This window comes from Vulpes lagopus, chromosome 5 (assembly GCF_018345385.1).
Source record: "Vulpes lagopus strain Blue_001 chromosome 5, ASM1834538v1, whole genome shotgun sequence".
NCBI lineage: Eukaryota > Metazoa > Chordata > Mammalia > Carnivora > Canidae > Vulpes > Vulpes lagopus.
Window position 1 is genome coordinate 101625775 of NC_054828.1, and position 20859 is coordinate 101646633.

Consider the following 20859-nt stretch of genomic DNA (forward strand, 5'->3'; position numbering starts at 1 on the left):
ATCCTCTAATTTTTAGGCGCTGCTATCCAGTACCTCACCTAAGTGCTTTGCTCTGCAATCTGTGTTTGCTCAGAAGACCCCCTGCTGGTTCTACTCCCTACCTAGTTCTGCCCTTTATGCCGGTACCCTAAGGGGTGGTGCCAAGACTGCCTCTATCAAATCAGCTGGGTGCTTGCTAAAGTTCAAATTTGGGTTTTCTATTTAGAGATACTGTACATCTGGTGATGGCACCCAGTTATCTGGATATTAATGAATTTCCCAAGTGTTTTGTAGGTGAACTTAAAGGGAAGCAGCAGCGCTCTATGCCTTATGCACACCATTCTTTCCTTCTAGAATGTCCTCTCACTCTTTCTAGCTAACTGTTTGAGTTGCTTGAAGACTGTCAGTTCATCTGGTGCAGGTGCAATTATCTCTATAATCCCCATAGTGCTGGCTTTGGTGCTTTGCACATATACACACACAGTGCATGCTCAATGAATAAATGACTGGTCCACTCTCTAGAGCTAGAAATACAGAGAGGGCTGTGCTTCACTCAGAAACACATTTCTTAAGGTGAAACGTCAACAAGCTAGTGTGGAAAATATTTTTAGGTAGTAAATCGTTTTGGTGACCCAGATATAAAGGCACGCATATGACCTCATTTTTTGCTACCAGTGTGTAAGGTTGGACATCAAAGGCTGCTCTTTCTCTTCAGGGTGGATGGTGAACAAATTATTATCTGAAATAGTTATTGTTGTCCATCATGAGGCCTCTGAAAGATTTGCAGGGTACAATCAAGGTGCTCCAAGGCCTTGCTTCCAAGAGTTCACTACGCTTAGAAACCTTAGGTGGTGGAACAGTAGGCTGAGCAATCTGCGGTTTCTAGAAACCTAGTTGTATTAATCCAGGAGCTCAGGTGCATTAACCTGGGAACGAGGCGGTCTGCTCTGAGTGTGTCAAGGTGCATCTATGATCTATCTCACTGTCTGAATGCCTGGAAAGCCTCTCCTTTACTGTGATTCTCTAGTAAGGCAAGAGTTCTGTTCCAGAAAGGAGATTCACACTTGACTTTTGTAATACCTCTGTAGAATGTGAGCTTCTTGGAGGATATTATCTTATTCATCTTTTTAACACAATATCTGGCATATGGGAGTGGCTAAGAAAAGCTTGGCAGACAAAACCATGAATGAATGTGTTGTTTTCCTGTAGCTTTGGATTACTTACTGGTTTAAAAATTAAAATAAAATAGAATAAAATAAAAAGTATTGGCCCTAGGACAGCAAATTTGTGAGCTGCATTGAAATTCTTGAGAAAATACTGATTTATTGTTATTAAAGTATTAACTTGTTATGCTAAAATTCAGTATCATTCTCCCCAGCTCCACCCATCTTGTATTTTAGTTTTGCCTGCTCACTGCTAGGATTTCTTTCTCTATTTTCTTTTTCTCCTGACCAAATGGAAAAACCTTGAGATTATTACATGGCTTTGGAGTGATTTCAGACCTCAGATTTTAGCTGATGATCCCCCAAATGGATCATCTTTCCCTCGCTACGTGAGGAATAAGAAGGCTTACAAAGCCCTTACTCCAGGGGCTGGGGAGGGACGAGACAGGAGAGGCAAGCATGAAGGCTCTTGTTAAGATAGTGCAAACAACGACATACATTTATTCAGGGGGAAAGGAGGGCAGCATGGAAATGTTATTCCGCACTAAGTAGGGAGTTCTTGGCTAACCAGAGAACAGTATTGTTCACCTAGGTAGTGAAACCAAACAAAAAATGCTGCCATTTTGCAAGGCACGATGGTATAATTAAGACAAAGTGCCTGGATTAAAATCCCAGTTCACTTATGTTTGTACAACTTCAGCTAGTTTACTTTTACAAATCATTTATTTTTCTCATTTGTAAAATGAGAATGATAATACCTCCTTGCAATATTGTCAGAAAGGTCAGGGACAGTGAATGCAAAGCAGTCTGTAAAGCACCTGGGACAAAGCATGTGCTCAGTCAGTGGTTTTGGTCATTATTGTCAGAATTTGGCATTTATGACAATAAGGGGGGCCCTTACTCTGCCCTTGGCACTGGCAAAATGAATCCAAGGACGGTCCTGGCCCAAGATTAGCAGAGCAGCTTCCCTTTGAATTCCTCTCTATTTATTTAGTATTGAAAGACTCTCTTTATTCTCCGGCTTTCTTTCTCTTATATTTCCATGCCAGTGTGCAGAGTTAATTTATTTAAATTTAAATTCTTGATGCACTTTCCCTTTTATGAGGCATCTGTAATGGAGCTGATTTTTGGTTGGTGCTTGACCAGATGTCTTTTTATTGTTCTGAAAGGAGAAGAGATGCTTAATTGAGGATGTCCAAAATATCAGGACCCTCTCAACAGAGCAGATGAACTTGGCATTACAAAAGAAATCAGCCAGCCAGGGCTCATGTAGGAAGACCCATCCCCAGGTGCCAGGGGAAAGTGTCAGAGCCCCAGTTCCTCTATGCTGGAGGTCAGTTCTTCCAGCCTGAGGTTCTCTGCCTATAAGCCTGTATCACATTTCCTCTCCTCCACCCAATACCGATATTGGCTTTTCAGTGTAGTGTGATATTGGCCTCTGCTCATTTTAGGGGCATCCGCTTCACACAGGGCATGTTTTTAAATGCAAATGCCTAGTCAGAGCTCCCAGATTCTGATTTACCTTCAGAGATTTGGTGAATCAGCACATGACCCCATGAGGATTATTTTATTCATTCAATAAGCAGGTGCCATGTATCTCTTATGTGCCAGATTCTGCTCTAGGAACTGGAGATCCATCAATGAACAAGAGAGACAAAAATCTCCACCTCTACAGAGTTTATGTCTATCAGAGAAAGAAAGGCAATAAATAGAACCATTACATTAATTTTATTAACACAAAAGCAGTAATAAGTTCTGCTTAGAACATAGAAAAACGAAGTAGGAGAAAGGGCCATGGATGACATCTCATGACTTTTCAATAACTTCTTCGCTATTTTAAATCTGAAACTCACCTTTCTGCTTTTGGCCGCATTGCCTGACCATTACCTGAGGGGCTTCCTTTGATGAATGAGGTGACTGTTTTCTGACGTGGCACAGGATTCTGACTGTAGTTTCATACATTCAACCGGAGGGTGTAGCCCTTATATGACCTCTCTCTGCCTGTACTCTAGAGGACCTGTCCCAATTTACTAAGTAACAAAGAGGAAATTCTCTCTTTGAGAAGAAAAAAAGAAAAAGGTGATAGCAGAGAGTCAACATGGAAACAGAGCTCCCTAGTAACGTGTAGTCGTGGTGGGTTGGCCTGAGGTTGGGTGGTGTCAGAGCGGTAATTTGCCCCCTAGATGGAAGGTCAGATAAGGAAAGTCGTCTTCTGGCATCATCTCTTTGTCTAAAAGCATTTGAAAGTGCTTGTCTCAGGAGTGGATGAGAACTTATGGTTGCTTTAATGTTGCCTTAGAAACAGATTAATTGCTTGGCTTTGATGCTTTCAGTCAGCAAGAATTACATTGAAGGGAATTCCAGGTCCTGATGAGTCAAGGAGTTCCTCTGAATAACCTCAGCTGCCAATCAGTAGAATGAGATTATGCTACCTTGTGCGCTGGACTGACAGGAATGCCAAACGGGTTTCTTCTCTCCAAGTCAGGTCCTCCTTGGTGGTCAAAACTGGCTGTGGCTTCCCCAAGGAACCCAGAGCTCTGCTGCCTGACTACTCTTTAGGACTCCCTCTGCAGTGGGGCTCTTCCTCACTCTTTATGGAGGCAGTTTGATAAAAACCTGTCTTGCAGGTGTATGGTTCATTCCTTTGACCTCTCCTTTCAATGCTGGGGTCTGGCTTTTTCAGTTGAATATCTTTTCACCCTGCCTCATCAATGCCATTCACAACTGTAATCTCTAGGTGCTGGGGTTGTCTGTTGCTTCAAAATAAATAGTGAGCAGAAGACAATCTGGGTATTCTTAATACTGTGCTGAAAGCTCATTTGGATGATGTAATGGATGTTGCTAAGCAAGAACTGGCCCTAGATGTGAGAATTGATTTGAAGGCACCATGAAACAGCCTACCCCTTGTTACAGGTACAGTAGATCAGGGCAGAATGTAAAAAGGCCAAGTGGATGGGGATTCCTGGGTGGCTCAGTGGTTTAGTGCCTGCCTTTGGCCCAGGGCACATCCCAGGATCAAGCCCCACCTCGGGCTCCCTGCATAGAGCCTGCTTCTCCCTCTGCCTGTGTCTCTGCCTCTCTCTCTCTCTCTCTCTCTCTCTCTCTCTCTCTCTCAATGTCTGTCATGAATAAATAAATAAAATCTTAAAAAAAAAACTTTACTTGTTCTATGTACATATACACCTGGTTTTAAAACCATGTCACTGTGTAGATTGTCAGAAACTTTAGAAAATTGTAGCACAGAATATTGATGAAGGGTCACCATTACATGAGCATCTATCAACTCGAGTGTTAAAAAATATTTCTTGGGTTCCAGGTGGCTCAGTGGTTGAGCGTCTGCCTTTGGCTCAGGGCATGATCCCAGGGTCCTGGGATTGAATTTCACATTGGACTCCCCATAGGGAGCCTGCTTCTCCCTTTGCCTCTCTCTGTGTGTCTCTCATAAATAAATAAATAAAAAATCTTTTAAAAAATAAAAATATTTCTTTTTACTTCCTTCTGCTTTTCTTAAGAGCATTTTATTCTTTTAAGGACTATGATTTAACACTATGCAGGAAAATTTAAAAGACTCAAACTTCAAGTTGATAGGGTTCCATCTCTTGAAAAGCAATCTACTTGAAGATGAAGTTTAATGACTCAGGGAAAAAGCTGATGAAATTCACCAGCCTCTGCTCACATAACCAGCATTTTCCTTGGTAAAAAAAGATTTAAAAAAAAAAACATGCTGGATGTTCCTATCACATAGGTTGAAATTAGATTCTGTATTAAACATCCCTAGTCCCAAGAGGCAGACTAGAATGCAAAAGCGACAACAAAATTTACCCTTGAGCTGAAGGTAAAGAGAGGGAAGGGTGATGCACGTAAAGACCCTATAATTTCAAAAGCACAACTTTCCACACCACCCAAGGATTCAGGTTTGGGGTTTCTATTTCTACATATTGTCTACTCTATTCAGGACTTGTGCATGGACCTTGGATGGAAGGTCTCCAAAGGCTTCCATTTATCCTGGATCTTTGTCACATGTTGGTTGTAGTGTCCTAGCAATCCTTAGATGTTCCTATTTAAAGAGAGCAGAACTAACCCTTGGCAAAATTTTTTGTTTGTTTGTTTGTTTACATTTTTTCCTTTTTTTAAATAATAAATTTATTTTTTATTAGTGTTCAATTTGCCAAACCCTTGGCAGAATTATGAAGTATATATGTTACTCCCAATGCTTTAACCTCCTCTTTGGGGGCCCATGAGATCTCCTATCTTCTCCATTGTCCAGATCTCTTCTGCTTCCCCCTTGATTCACTAAGGGGTTCTATATTTTGATGCTATCTGCAGTCCTAATCTGTGAGAAGGAAAGCTCTTTTGATCTGTTATTTCACATCAACATTTTACTGATATTGCAAGAAACACTATCCTCTAATTTTTAGGCGCTGCTATCCAGTACCTCACCTAAGTGCTTTGCTCTGCAATCTGTGTTTGCTCAGAAGACCCCCTGCTGGTTCTACTCCCTACCTAGTTCTGCCCTTTATGCCGGTACCCTAAGGGGTGGTGCCAAGACTGCCTCTATCAAATCAGCTGGGTGCTTGCTAAAGTTCAAATTTGGGTTTTCTATTTAGAGATACTGTACATCTGGTGATGGCACCCAGTTATCTGGATATTAATGAATTTCCCAAGTGTTTTGTAGGTGAACTTAAAGGGAAGCAGCAGCGCTCTATGCCTTATGCACACCATTCTTTCCTTCTAGAATGTCCTCTCACTCTTTCTAGCTAACTGTTTGAGTTGCTTGAAGACTGTCAGTTCATCTGGTGCAGGTGCAATTATCTCTATAATCCCCATAGTGCTGGCTTTGGTGCTTTGCACATATACACACACAGTGCATGCTCAATGAATAAATGACTGGTCCACTCTCTAGAGCTAGAAATACAGAGAGGGCTGTGCTTCACTCAGAAACACATTTCTTAAGGTGAAACGTCAACAAGCTAGTGTGGAAAATATTTTTAGGTAGTAAATCGTTTTTGGTGACCCAGATATAAAGGCACGCATATGACCTCATTTTTTGCTACCAGTGTGTAAGGTTGGACATCAAAGGCTGCTCTTTCTCTTCAGGGTGGATGGTGAACAAATTATTATCTGAAATAGTTATTGTTGTCCATCATGAGGCCTCTGAAAGATTTGCAGGGTACAATCAAGGTGCTCCAAGGCCTTGCTTCCAAGAGTTCACTACGCTTAGAAACCTTAGGTGGTGGAACAGTAGGCTGAGCAATCTGCGGTTTCTAGAAACCTAGTTGTATTAATCCAGGAGCTCAGGTGCATTAACCTGGGAACGAGGCGGTCTGCTCTGAGTGTGTCAAGGTGCATCTATGATCTATCTCACTGTCTGAATGCCTGGAAAGCCTCTCCTTTACTGTGATTCTCTAGTAAGGCAAGAGTTCTGTTCCAGAAAGGAGATTCACACTTGACTTTTGTAATACCTCTGTAGAATGTGAGCTTCTTGGAGGATATTATCTTATTCATCTTTTTAACACAATATCTGGCATATGGGAGTGGCTAAGAAAAGCTTGGCAGACAAAACCATGAATGAATGTGTTGTTTTCCTGTAGCTTTGGATTACTTACTGGTTTAAAAATTAAAATAAAATAGAATAAAATAAAAAGTATTGGCCCTAGGACAGCAAATTTGTGAGCTGCATTGAAATTCTTGAGAAAATACTGATTTATTGTTATTAAAGTATTAACTTGTTATGCTAAAATTCAGTATCATTCTCCCCAGCTCCACCCATCTTGTATTTTAGTTTTGCCTGCTCACTGCTAGGATTTCTTTCTCTATTTTCTTTTTCTCCTGACCAAATGGAAAAACCTTGAGATTATTACATGGCTTTGGAGTGATTTCAGACCTCAGATTTTAGCTGATGATCCCCCAAATGGATCATCTTTCCCTCGCTACGTGAGGAATAAGAAGGCTTACAAAGCCCTTACTCCAGGGGCTGGGGAGGGACGAGACAGGAGAGGCAAGCATGAAGGCTCTTGTTAAGATAGTGCAAACAACGACATACATTTATTCAGGGGGAAAGGAGGGCAGCATGGAAATGTTATTCCGCACTAAGTAGGGAGTTCTTGGCTAACCAGAGAACAGTATTGTTCACCTAGGTAGTGAAACCAAACAAAAAATGCTGCCATTTTGCAAGGCACGATGGTATAATTAAGACAAAGTGCCTGGATTAAAATCCCAGTTCACTTATGTTTGTACAACTTCAGCTAGTTTACTTTTACAAATCATTTATTTTTCTCATTTGTAAAATGAGAATGATAATACCTCCTTGCAATATTGTCAGAAAGGTCAGGGACAGTGAATGCAAAGCAGTCTGTAAAGCACCTGGGACAAAGCATGTGCTCAGTCAGTGGTTTTGGTCATTATTGTCAGAATTTGGCATTTATGACAATAAGGGGGGCCCTTACTCTGCCCTTGGCACTGGCAAAATGAATCCAAGGACGGTCCTGGCCCAAGATTAGCAGAGCAGCTTCCCTTTGAATTCCTCTCTATTTATTTAGTATTGAAAGACTCTCTTTATTCTCCGGCTTTCTTTCTCTTATATTTCCATGCCAGTGTGCAGAGTTAATTTATTTAAATTTAAATTCTTGATGCACTTTCCCTTTTATGAGGCATCTGTAATGGAGCTGATTTTTGGTTGGTGCTTGACCAGATGTCTTTTTATTGTTCTGAAAGGAGAAGAGATGCTTAATTGAGGATGTCCAAAATATCAGGACCCTCTCAACAGAGCAGATGAACTTGGCATTACAAAAGAAATCAGCCAGCCAGGGCTCATGTAGGAAGACCCATCCCCAGGTGCCGGGGAAAGTGTCAGAGCCCCAGTTCCTCTATGCTGGAGGTCAGTTCTTCCAGCCTGAGGTTCTCTGCCTATAAGCCTGTATCACATTTCCTCTCCTCCACCCAATACCGATATTGGCTTTTCAGTGTAGTGTGATATTGGCCTCTGCTCATTTTAGGGGCATCCGCTTCACACAGGGCATGTTTTTAAATGCAAATGCCTAGTCAGAGCTCCCAGATTCTGATTTACCTTCAGAGATTTGGTGAATCAGCACATGACCCCATGAGGATTATTTTATTCATTCAATAAGCAGGTGCCATGTATCTCTTATGTGCCAGATTCTGCTCTAGGAACTGGAGATCCATCAATGAACAAGAGAGACAAAAATCTCCACCTCTACAGAGTTTATGTCTATCAGAGAAAGAAAGGCAATAAATAGAACCATTACATAAATTTTATTAACACATAAGCAGTAATAAGTTCTACATAGAAAAACGAAGTAGGAGAAAGGGCCATGGATGACATCTCATGACTTTTCAATAACTTCTTCGCTATTTTAAATCTGAAACTCACCTTTCTGCTTTTGGCCGCATTGCCTGACCATTACCTGAGGGGCTTCCTTTGATGAATGAGGTGACTGTTTTCTGACGTGGCACAGGATTCTGACTGTAGTTTCATACATTCAACCGGAGGGTGTAGCCCTTATATGACCTCTCTCTGCCTGTACTCTAGAGGACCTGTCCCAATTTACTAAGTAACAAAGAGGAAATTCTCTCTTTGAGAAGAAAAAAAGAAAAAGGTGATAGCAGAGAGTCAACATGGAAACAGAGCTCCCTAGTAACGTGTAGTCGTGGTGGGTTGGCCTGAGGTTGGGTGGTGTCAGAGCGGTAATTTGCCCCCTAGATGGAAGGTCAGATAAGGAAAGTCGTCTTCTGGCATCATCTCTTTGTCTAAAAGCATTTGAAAGTGCTTGTCTCAGGAGTGGATGAGAACTTATGGTTGCTTTAATGTTGCCTTAGAAACAGATTAATTGCTTGGCTTTGATGCTTTCAGTCAGCAAGAATTACATTGAAGGGAATTCCAGGTCCTGATGAGTCAAGGAGTTCCTCTGAATAACCTCAGCTGCCAATCAGTAGAATGAGATTATGCTACCTTGTGCGCTGGACTGACAGGAATGCCAAACGGGTTTCTTCTCTCCAAGTCAGGTCCTCCTTGGTGGTCAAAACTGGCTGTGGCTTCCCCAAGGAACCCAGAGCTCTGCTGCCTGACTACTCTTTAGGACTCCCTCTGCAGTGGGGCTCTTCCTCACTCTTTATGGAGGCAGTTTGATAAAAACCTGTCTTGCAGGTGTATGGTTCATTCCTTTGACCTCTCCTTTCAATGCTGGGGTCTGGGCTTTTTCAGTTGAATATCTTTTCACCCTGCCTCATCAATGCCATTCACAACTGTAATCTCTAGGTGCTGGGGTTGTCTGTTTGCTTCAAAATAAATAGTGAGCAGAAGACAATCTGGGTATTCTTAATACTGTGCTGAAAGCTCATTTGGATGATGTAATGGATGTTGCTAAGCAAGAACTGGCCCTAGATGTGAGAATTGATTTGAAGGCACCATGAAACAGCCTACCCCTTGTTACAGGGTACAGTAGATCAGGGCAGAATGTAAAAAGGCCAAGTGGATGGGGATTCCTGGGTGGCTCAGTGGTTTAGTGCCTGCCTTTGGCCCAGGGCACGATCCTGCAGTCCCGGGATCGAGTCCCGCGTGAGGCTCCCGGTATGGAGCCTGCTTCTCCCTCTGCCTCTCTCTCTCTCTCTCTCTCTCTGTCTATCATGAATTTTAAAAAAAAAAAGCCACATGGCAGAACAATATATTAACAGCCAGCCTCCATTTCCTGCTTAATTTTATGGAAATATAGTTTTGAGGAGACAGTGTGGAAGGCCAGGTGGATCTGCTTAAATCGGATGATAGAGAAAAGATCCTGAAACCAAAGAATGAAGAAGGAACTCTCATTCAGATGTTATCTGTTCCACATCCTCCCAAACAGTTGAATTTGGTATTAATTTAATAGAGAAAGAAACTGAAGTCCAGAGAGTTCATTCTAGTTGCTCCATTGCCAAAAATCTGTATCAGTGTTTTATGTCCACTGATTTCACAAATTGTAATATTACCACCTTTTGAATGTAATTGTGATGTTTTGGAGTTAACCTCACAAACCTTTCCCTTTGTTTTTTTTCTCTGATAGAAATTTTTAGAGATGCATCCATTCTTAAACATATGTGCCCTTTTGGCTAAGAACAACTGTGAGATATGGGTCAGAGCAAGTTTTTTTTTTTTTTTTTTCTTTTTTTTTTGGCTGATTTAAGAGATTTCCCTGAGAGTATGTCAGGGAGAGGTGGCAGGTGGTTGCTAAAAAAACTGTCAGGTGAAGGGCAGCCATCTCTAGGAACGTGCCAGCTCACATATTACATCACAGCTGTCAATGCTTGTCTATTTGAGTCTCTAATCCATAAGATAAAAGCCAGCCTGTGGGAAACTTTCCATGGGACTTTTGCTACTGACCCTCCTAACTCTGTGTGGAAGCCACGATTCTTGGTTTCCTACTTCATTTAGGATTATGCTCCAGTTTCACTTTATCAGGGAGGCCTTCCTTAACCATCCAGTATAAAATCATGCATGCCACGTGTGTACACGCACAGACTCCCTGTCTTACTTACATTGCTTTCTGCCCCCACCTCTCTAGCATTTTTTAGTATCTGAAATTTATACTTATTTGTTTCCTCCCCAATAGAATATAAGGTCTGCAAGGACAGGACTGTGGTTTTTGTTTGTTTTATTTATTTATTTTTTAAAGACTTTATTTATTTATTCATGAGAGACACAGAGAGAGAGGCAGAGACACAGGCAGAGGGAAAAGCCGGTTTCATGCAGGAAGCCCGACATGGGACTCGATCCCTGGACTCCAGGATCACACCCTGGGCAGAAGGCGGCGCTAAACCGCTGAGCCACTGGAGCTGCCCTTTTTGTTTGTTTTAATTCTTTGATGCACAAGTAGGACTTAGAAGAGAGCTAGCAGGTGGTCCTAAAACATGTAGTTAGGTGGCACTTATAAATATTTGTGGAATAAATGGCTGCATCATAGAATTAGAACTAGCTCTTCCATGACTCTTATAGTTTGCTTCAGTGTCTCCTTGTTTTAAGTGGTGATCTCACCCAAGCCCTGTAATGATTGAATCAGTAGAATCACTGACCATGAACCTTGCATATTTTGAAGATACATTCTTTGTATTTCTCAGCTTTTTATGTGGAATGTCATTCTCCCATCACAACCCTCTGCTGTGTGTTAGTTTGGGAAAAATGTCAACTCTTATCTCCCAATAGTGATGAGCTAAAGGGGGCTTTAGGTTATAGAGGGCTCTTTGAGGTCTGCCAGAATGTGCTGGGCCAGGGGGGTTCTCATGGGCCCTGGTGAATTTCCACTCTATGCCATCAGCCGCAAACATGGGCCAGAGAATGCAGGTGAATGTGTGGATGCCTCTGAGACTGCCCCAGACTATGGAAGGCTCCCTTCTAGCTCCATTGTTCACGTTTTATCAGGCCGCAAGGCTATGTTCTGACTCAGGGCCTCTTCTTGCCACCACTTTAGGTGATGTCATAACTGGCCTTCCAGGCCAGAGTCACCCTGACGTGGAGAAGACCCTCCTGTACGTCAGCACCTTACCAAGCCTTAGAGGCAGAAGAGATGTATGGTCTGAGTGGAGTTTTGCCCAAGCTGGTGGGTGAATGTAGAGCCATGGTTTTTCAGTCCCCCACTTTGCTTTGTTTACCAAGCTTTGTGTGGCTCAGTTACTCTGTTTCGGTATCTCTAATTGCCCACAGCCCTTCATCATGTGGATACTTTGTGGTCCCTGCTGTCCTGCCACATGAGCTGATGCGGATGAAATTATTGCTCCTGTATTTTTTGGTCACTTGAACCCTCTGTAGAACTAATAAGTGTTTTAGAATGACCATGGAAAGGATGACATCAACACTGAGAAGGAACATTTTACGGCTGGTGAAGCTGATTTCACAGCCTGCTGGACAAGAGTCTTAACACACAACTAGACCCGGGCTTTATTTCCTATCTTGCTGTGGACAGCCTGCAGACTCTACAGCGAGATCTGTACCCAGATGCAAAGAGCTGTGCTTCAGCAACCAGAGGCCCAGCTGCTAACCTATCAGGAGTACGGGGCTTGCTGAAAATCAGGAGGAAATGTGCTGCTCTCATCAAATTATTCTTTTAAAAACTGTACTTAATGTGTGGAAAGATTGCATTACAGCAGATCCACCCCCCCCCCCAAGTACAACTACAATTGACTTTGCAGAGATGTTTGAAGGTATCTCTGTTTCCAAGGAAGTTTGGAGCAATAGGGTGTGATTTTAAAACTTGCAGTATAAGGTCTGCTCCAGAGTTTAAGATCATCAAGAGGTCTTGTGTTGGTTAAGATTTTAAGGTCTGAACTTTAAAGCATCGATCTTAATAAAGGGGTTTTGGTAATTTAACAGTTTCTGGGAGGTGATTGTTCTGATCAAAATGTAAAAGAAAATCTGCATTAGCAACAAGGAGAAGATTATTTGATGCATCAGAAAGTTTTGTTTTTCCTTATTGGCTCTTAGAATCCATAACTATATATTTAACAAGACAAGGCTATAATTGAACTTTTCATTTCCAGTAAGTCAATTGTGTACATTGCTCAGTGAATGGAGATTACATGTACAAAACTGACAAGTGGAGAGATTGAGTTGTACATTTTGCAAAGGATTGCTTAATCACCTATGGATACTTGGAATAATGATTCACCATAGATGTTACGGTAGTCAAATATAAGCAAATCATTGGCAAAAGTAAAAAAAAAAAAAAGTAATTGGTCATGCTTTGAATCTGGTTCTGATGATGTGATTTTTTTTCCCCCCACCCTCCTTCCATCTTATTTTTACCAGTAGGTTGGGACACTTGGAGGTCTACCATTGTACAACATGCTGCAGTTAAGACTCTTACCTACCTTTTCAATGGGATGTCATCTGTTAGCCATTGTGGCTCTCTTATTTTCCCACGTGGACCTTATAAGTGCAGAGACAGAAATGGAAGGAGAAGGCAATGAAACCGGAGAGTGTACTGGCTCATATTATTGTAAGAAGGGGGTGATTTTACCCATTTGGGAGCCCCAAGACCCTTCCTTTGGAGACAAAATTGCCAGAGCTACTGTGTATTTTGTCGCCATGGTCTACATGTTTCTCGGAGTCTCTATCATTGCTGATCGGTTCATGTCCTCTATAGAAGTCATCACATCTCAAGAAAAAGAAATAACCATAAAGAAACCCAATGGAGAGACCACCAAGACCACTGTGAGGATCTGGAATGAGACTGTTTCCAATCTAACCTTGATGGCCCTGGGATCTTCTGCTCCAGAGATTCTCCTTTCGGTAATTGAAGTATGTGGCCATAACTTCACCGCAGGAGACCTAGGTCCCAGCACCATTGTGGGAAGTGCTGCATTCAACATGTTCATCATCATCGCGCTTTGTGTTTATGTGGTCCCAGATGGAGAGACAAGGAAGATTAAGCATTTACGTGTGTTCTTTGTGACAGCAGCCTGGAGCATCTTTGCCTATACGTGGCTTTACATTATTTTGTCTGTCATCTCTCCTGGGGTCGTGGAAGTCTGGGAAGGTTTGCTTACTTTCTTCTTCTTTCCTATCTGTGTTGTGTTCGCTTGGGTAGCAGATAGGAGGCTGCTGTTTTACAAGTATGTCTACAAGAGGTATCGGGCCGGCAAGCAGAGGGGAATGATCATCGAGCATGAAGGAGACAGGCCATCTTCCAAGACTGAAATTGAAATGGATGGGAAAGTGGTCAATTCCCACGTTGACAATTTCTTAGATGGTGCTCTGGTTCTGGAGGTTGATGAGAGGGACCAAGATGATGAAGAGGCGAGGCGAGAAATGGCTAGGATTCTGAAGGAGCTCAAGCAGAAGCATCCGGAGAAAGAAATAGAGCAATTGATTGAATTAGCTAACTACCAAGTCCTAAGTCAGCAGCAGAAAAGCCGAGCATTTTACCGCATCCAAGCTACTCGCCTGATGACCGGAGCTGGCAACATTTTAAAGAGGCACGCAGCTGACCAGGCAAGGAAGGCTGTCAGCATGCATGAGGTCAACACTGAAGTGGCTGAAAATGACCCCGTGAGTAAGATCTTCTTTGAACAAGGGACCTATCAGTGTCTGGAGAACTGTGGTACTGTAGCCCTGACCATTATCCGCAGAGGTGGTGATTTGACTAACACTGTGTTTGTTGACTTCAGAACAGAGGATGGCACAGCCAACGCTGGGTCTGATTATGAATTTACTGAAGGAACTGTGGTCTTTAAGCCAGGTGAGACCCAGAAGGAAATCAGAGTTGGCATCATCGATGATGACATCTTTGAGGAGGATGAAAATTTCCTTGTGCACTTGAGCAATGTTAAGGTATCTTCTGAAGCCTCAGAAGATGGCATCCTGGAAGCCAATCATGTTTCTGCGCTCGCTTGCCTGGGATCTCCTGCCACCGCCACCGTGACGATTTTTGACGATGACCACGCTGGCATCTTTACTTTTGAGGAGCCCGTGACTCACGTGAGTGAGAGCATTGGCATTATGGAGGTGAAGGTATTGCGAACATCTGGAGCTCGAGGAAATGTTATCGTTCCCTATAAAACCATCGAAGGGACTGCCAGAGGTGGAGGGGAGGACTTTGAGGACACTTGTGGAGAGCTCGAATTCCAGAACGATGAAATTGTGTAAGTTCCTTTTTGATACATAAGCGTGAGGTCGAGTGCGTTTGTGGATGTGAGAGTGCATGTAATTTTTTTTTTTTTAAGCTAAATGGTACACAAGGAATGGAATGTGTAGTACGCAAGACCACTTCAAAACTGTCGGTGCTCCCTGCTTTCAATCTGCTCTATACAGAGATCTTAATTGGGTTTTATTTTTTTTACTTTCGTACTTGTGCGTATTTTAAGTACACTGTTGCAATTATGACAGAATGAGTTTTGTGACAGTTTATCAAACTGCTTATGATGGGTTGGAAATTTTGTATTCTATTTTGAATCACATCATAGACACACAGAAAGGGAATATTTACTTACTTATTTATCAAAAGTGAATGTTTAGATCATCTCATCAAGTCCCTAATTTTATTACTGAGTACAAATTGGGAAAGCCCAAAAAGGAAACACCTTTAAAAAGAATTTCCTGGCTACCAAGGCTGGCTGGAACACTTTTTTGCTGCTTTTATCTGATACTGTGTTTTTGCAATAATATAAGGTAATGTTTCTGCTTACATGCTCATTTTAATTATGACTTAATGACCAGACCTGCTTTTTAAATTTTTATTTGGTTTTATGCCAATGTGGGAAAAGTCACATAGCTCTTACGTAGTTCTAGCCTGATTTTTCTTTTTATGATTAAGTAAATGCTTTTACCCTACTGATATAGTGACGGGGAGAGAATAAGATTCTGTCCAAGCATCCTAGTTGACAGGGAACGGGTCAGAGAAAAAAACTGGGAACAATTTACTCTTCCTATTGGCACTTTACAGTGACACTTGCCAATTTGTAACACCAAGTGCCTGGTTGTACAATGATTCTGCCATTGACAGCTGCCGTTTAGAGCTGTTCTTCCTTCCTTGCCTGAAGGGGCATTACACTCACCAAATGCAAAGCAGAAGGCTGACTCAATGAGCAGTGTCCAAACTGGAAGGAAGGAAGGAAGGAAGGAAGGAAGGAAGGAAGGAAGGAAGGAGAAGGAAGGAAACAGAGAAGGAAGGACAGAAGGAAGGAAGAAAGGAAAGAAAGAAACTATAATATCTGTAATACATAAAAGGACATTAAAATGAATGCTTATATTGGTTGAAGCATTGGCAACTTAGGGATTTCCAGGAAAAAAAAAAAACATGCAGTTTGTTCTAAAAATGGTTAACTCTTGTGTAAACATTATGTGTTATGTCAAATGCCAAGTACCTTTTCTCCTAAATGAAAGAGTAGAGGGGGGCAGGGCAAATGGGCAGAAGGAAGAGATTTTCCTGCAGAAACCTTCCAGTGTCTTTACCTCTCTTTGATGTTGTATTATAGAGATGAGCAGTTACAGTGGAGTATCACAATGAAATCAAGCAAAGCAGAGATTATAATATCCACCTTCAGATGTATGGGGGGGTAACTTTGGATGAATATCTAGTTTATGTTGGTTCTTATATTGTTAATGTTCCAAGCATTGAGGTGTGTTTTGTTGGATGTCTATTTTACTGAAAGATAGTAATATAAAAGCAAATGAATATCCTGCATACTAGGAAGGGTTTTCTCAGGGGCCTTGCATTGAATATGATCCTGCCCATGTTAGCTCATAAACTTTATTCCTTTGCTTGAAATTCTTTCTCATTATGTTTTCTAATCATTTCAGTTATTGAACCCTCTTGTATTAGATAGCACTTGTAATCCATGTGAAAATAATATTGCATGTTACTAAAGGGGTATTGAATATTATTAAAGAACTCACACGGGTAACATTTAAATATGACCCAATGGGTGTTTTGTTTTGTTTATTCATTTTACTTAGGATGTTTTCTCCTTAAATTTTGGTCTTGCTTTTGGTTAAGAATAATGGCTCTGTACTTATTTATTTGAGAGGCAGTCTTTTCTTATCTATTCTGCTGTCCAGGACTTTTATCAAACTGTAAATAATAACCTTCTTTTGGACACAGTGTTAGAAGAAGAAGAAGAAGAAGGAAAAAAAAAGACTGACAGTAATTTGATGGAAAAATTTATTCTGCCAAGTTCCATTTAAAACATTCACCCTATGCCATTAAATTGATTTAATTCTTGCTAAGGAAGAGAATATTGCCAAATTCCAGCTTTAAAAATTTAAATATCTTCTGAAAATTGGTAAGAATGGATAGAATTATTGGCATGACATCTCTGTATGTGTTCTTAGGAGTATTCTAGATCAATCACTAGTTCCTAGTTTAATAAAACTCTTACTATATTTTATTTATTAAGTTGAAATGTGAAATTTTAGAAATGTCAAACATTTTATTTATCAGGGGAATAGAATCGCAGCCCTCCATTTTTTTCTTTTTTTCTAGAATTTTAGTTTTAAAGAGTCTTTATCCTGACATTACAGAATACTAACAAGCTTTGTAGATGCTTAATCCATCTATTGCTTAAATAAATTTGTTTAGATGACTGGGACTTAGACTTCAACTAGGCATCAAGGATTCCAACTTAATGTTTCTAGAAAAACATAGTATTATCAAAGATCTCCTCCTCCTCCTCCCCCTCCTCCTCCTCCTCCTCCTCCTCCTCCTTCTTCTTCTTCTTCTCCTATCATTCTTCCTCTGGGTTGTTTCTAATGCCAGGTCCACATAGTCAGATCGCAGTGACAGAGTTTGTCATCAGGCAGTGAAGCTGAACCACGTGGACTTCAACCCAATTTTTCTTGAAGAATGAATTTGTCTCATCCAATTGCACAGTTAATCATGAGAGATTACTTTCTTAAAAACCTACAATGTTTAGATAGGACGGTGGATGTCACTGAACTTTATTAACTGCTTAAGAAAGTCTTTTTGCTTGTTTGTTTAATGTTGTGCAAGAAGCCAGAATTTATGATTCTTTCTAGAGCACTATGAAGAGATTCTTGGAAAAGCCTGGGTGTAAAGCTTACCTATTTCAAAAAGGCACTAACCAAGGTAGTTATTTCTACCTTGGGTCCAATGTAATCAGGGATGGAGATCAAGAGGTAATCAGCTTTATTGATTCTTCAGTTTCAAGAATAAGATAGATTCCTAATCTTTGATCTTATTTTTATAAAGTCATTTAAATTTATAATATAAGCAAATCTATACTCATTCATTCACATTTTTATATAAATCACTTGAATTATTTCAACTTGATCTTTTTTAAAGATAAAAATCTATATCTGAGAAAGATACTGATAAGTAATAAATGGTTCTTGTAGTTTTAAAAAAACTGTATTCTCAGCAAGACATTTTGAAACTATAATGCAAAACCTAATGATAAATGTAATAATTAGCATGTGCTTTTGTATAAACTCAATCAATGACAAATACTAAGCCCATGCCAGCTAATCTTGACTTGAAGAACATGCTAATTCAATTTGTGGTTTGATAGGTGATATCCACAACTTTGATGTGCTACTAATAGTTGTTTTTTTAATGATGCTAGTTTAGCAGTAATAATTATTACAAAATGTTGTTTGGTCTTCCAAGGTCTGACATTAGCTTGACTGTTCTGGAAAATGTTAAGGTTAATTAGCTAATGTAGATACAATCAAATTCAATTACTTTGTTGTAACCCAATAACAATACTTTTGGAGGAGGACTCAAAAAGTCATGAGCATTTACTATTACATATTTAAAATGGAGAGTTGAAAGACAAGGTATGTAGGTTGGAAAATGCATGTAATATTTTGCTTAGCAAATCAATTTACTGGGGGTTCCTAGCTACAACGTAATTTATTAATCAATTGATCTGTCCAAAATTAATTTTGTTCTAACAACTATTATGTTTTCAAGTATGATTGTAACTTCATTAACTTTAGGAAAAATATCATATGCAAGACATCCCAACAAATATAGCTGTTTGACACAAAATTTATTGCCTTTTCTGGAGAAAGAAATAGAAAAGAAATAACACTTCAGTATTATATAGGTTCTATAGAATTATTATTATTATACTCCAGGGAAAATAAATACTTTGTTTTTGCTATTTATATTACCAGTATTCTTTTCTTGCTCTGTAGAATTCCATGGAGTGTAAAGACCTAGCTTTATGAGCGAGCAATTCAGTTCTGAGAGTAGGACAAATATGTAATACAAGAAAGCAGCCAGCTGTAAAAGAAAAAAAAAAAAAAGAGAGAGAGATAAAACAAAAATAGTAAGGAAACTTGAAGTAGTAAGAATGGAAGAATAATTTTGTGTGTTTGGGGAAATCAGAAATGATGAAAAATACTACAGAAAATAATGTTAGACAAGAAAAGCCATTAGCACGTATTTGAATCCAACATACTCAAGACTTACTTTAGGAAGAAGAATTTTATTTGCTATGTTTAGCCTATTAAAATAACCTAATCATGATTTTATATTGATGTAAAATTTTCTTAGGTAGTACACTACAGTAAGAAATTTAGATGAAATAACTTTAGAATTTTAGGGATTTCTACTTTGGTGGATTATCTTTTCAGACTGGAATATTTGTCTCTTCTTAGATCCAAACCACTTGTAGTATCCTCTGCAAATATAAATTATAGCTACAAGAAGTGTTTTTATAAATGCATATGTTTTCATGAATGCACAACTATTATAAAAATAAGACAGGATAAGAGCCAAAAAATTTTTTGACTCCCCATTCAATATTACCAGGGGCCTAAATCGATTATGTGCGGCAGGCTTGTTTACTGTGTCAATCAGATTGCCATGTATACTGTTGTAATCTCATTTTCCCACTGCTAATTAGAGCTTAGGGTTATAACATAGTTATAGTAAAGAAGTTTTAGCTTTGCAAATGAGGAGATTTCATAGTTCAGACACACTGAAGTGTTTAAATTATGGACTCTTTTCTGAATCATCATTCAAGGCCATTCCAGAGGGGGGATCATTGGTTCACTTGGTTAGGGCTAGAGAAGAATTTATATATCAATTACTCTACACATGCTTAATAAGATACTGATTTGTACTCAGTACTGGGCTGGCGATTGTGAAAGAAACAGAAGAAATATACTCCTTATATTCTAAAATGAGAGATGACAAAATAACTCATGTTTGATAAGTACAAACATCATTATAAAGACATGGTGGAAGCTGTAGGAGAAATCTTAATTTTGAACAAAATATTTGAAGGACAGGAGGCGTAACTGGAGAGAAAAATGTTGTGTTTTTAAGATGGAGTAGTATTTTGGTAAACCTGAAAGTATGGACGATTTCACTAAATAGGATGGCTATCAAACTGAATAAAAGACTCAATGAACTCAATGAATGTTTATTTTCTTTAATGGAATTTTAAATCATCACAAAAGTATTTAAATTAATCTGAGTCTATATCCTTTTAAGCTAGTCACAGAAGAACAAATATCTAATGATTCTACTTATATGACATATCTCAAATAGTTACTTCTAGAAGCAGAAAGCAGAATTGTGGTTGCCAGGGGTAGGGGGAGGGTGGTAAGGGGAGCTATTAATCAACAGTTATAAAGGTTCATTAATGCAAAATGGTTAGGTTCTGGAGAGCTACTGTACAACATGGTGCCTGTAGTTAACACTATTGTTACCGCACACTTAAAATCTATTAAGAGGGTAAATCTCATGTTAAAAGTTTTATATTTAAAATTTAAAAATATAAATAGAATGGCTGATCTACTTTTTTTAAAAAAAAGCTTATGTGCTTGCCCCTCTGTATCAGATTGCCTCTTGTATTTTTAAGGAAAATTTACAAGATTTCTAACAAAATGTGTCAATATTTTGTTTCCCACTTTGTGAATTAGTCTGTGATCTCTAGGAAAGGTTTGACAAACTTTAACCTATACCCCCTGGAACAGTCCTTGTGCCTTCCACTCTTGTCCCATTTTTTTAGAATTAGCAATACCTTGGTAAAACCTGAGCGGATTTTATACAAATTATGAAATGGAAAGGGATTGTCTTTGTGTTTTTTTGTTGGTGTTTAATTTTGTGTTTTTGTTTTTGTTTTTGTATGTTTCTCCTGAGGACACTGGTACCCCAGGGAAAGAGATTTAGGCATGCTTAATTCTTTTGTGTGGAGCAACCTTGAGGGTATAACACCTATCATGGGGTTATTTGTTGTTATGCTACTCTGTCCTTATCAG

General features: G+C 39.8%; 1 protein-coding gene across 17 annotated transcripts in view; it reads left to right on the forward strand.

Moving 5' to 3' along the window:
- The window catches only part of SLC8A1 (solute carrier family 8 member A1), a 398173-nt gene that overhangs the window by 65545 nt on the left and 311769 nt on the right, over window positions 1-20859 (forward strand). For 14 of the 17 annotated variants that reach the window (XM_041756266.1, XM_041756268.1, XM_041756273.1 and 11 more), the window contains one exon: window positions 12937-14768. In XM_041756266.1, coding sequence (XP_041612200.1) covers window positions 12970-14768 — 1799 coding nt within the window. In that variant the 5' untranslated portion in view covers window positions 12937-12969. Of the gene's footprint in view, window positions 1-12933; window positions 14769-20859 lie in introns of all 17 variants that reach the window. The other 3 variants (XM_041756267.1, XM_041756269.1, XM_041756271.1) reach the window with 1 other exon arrangement.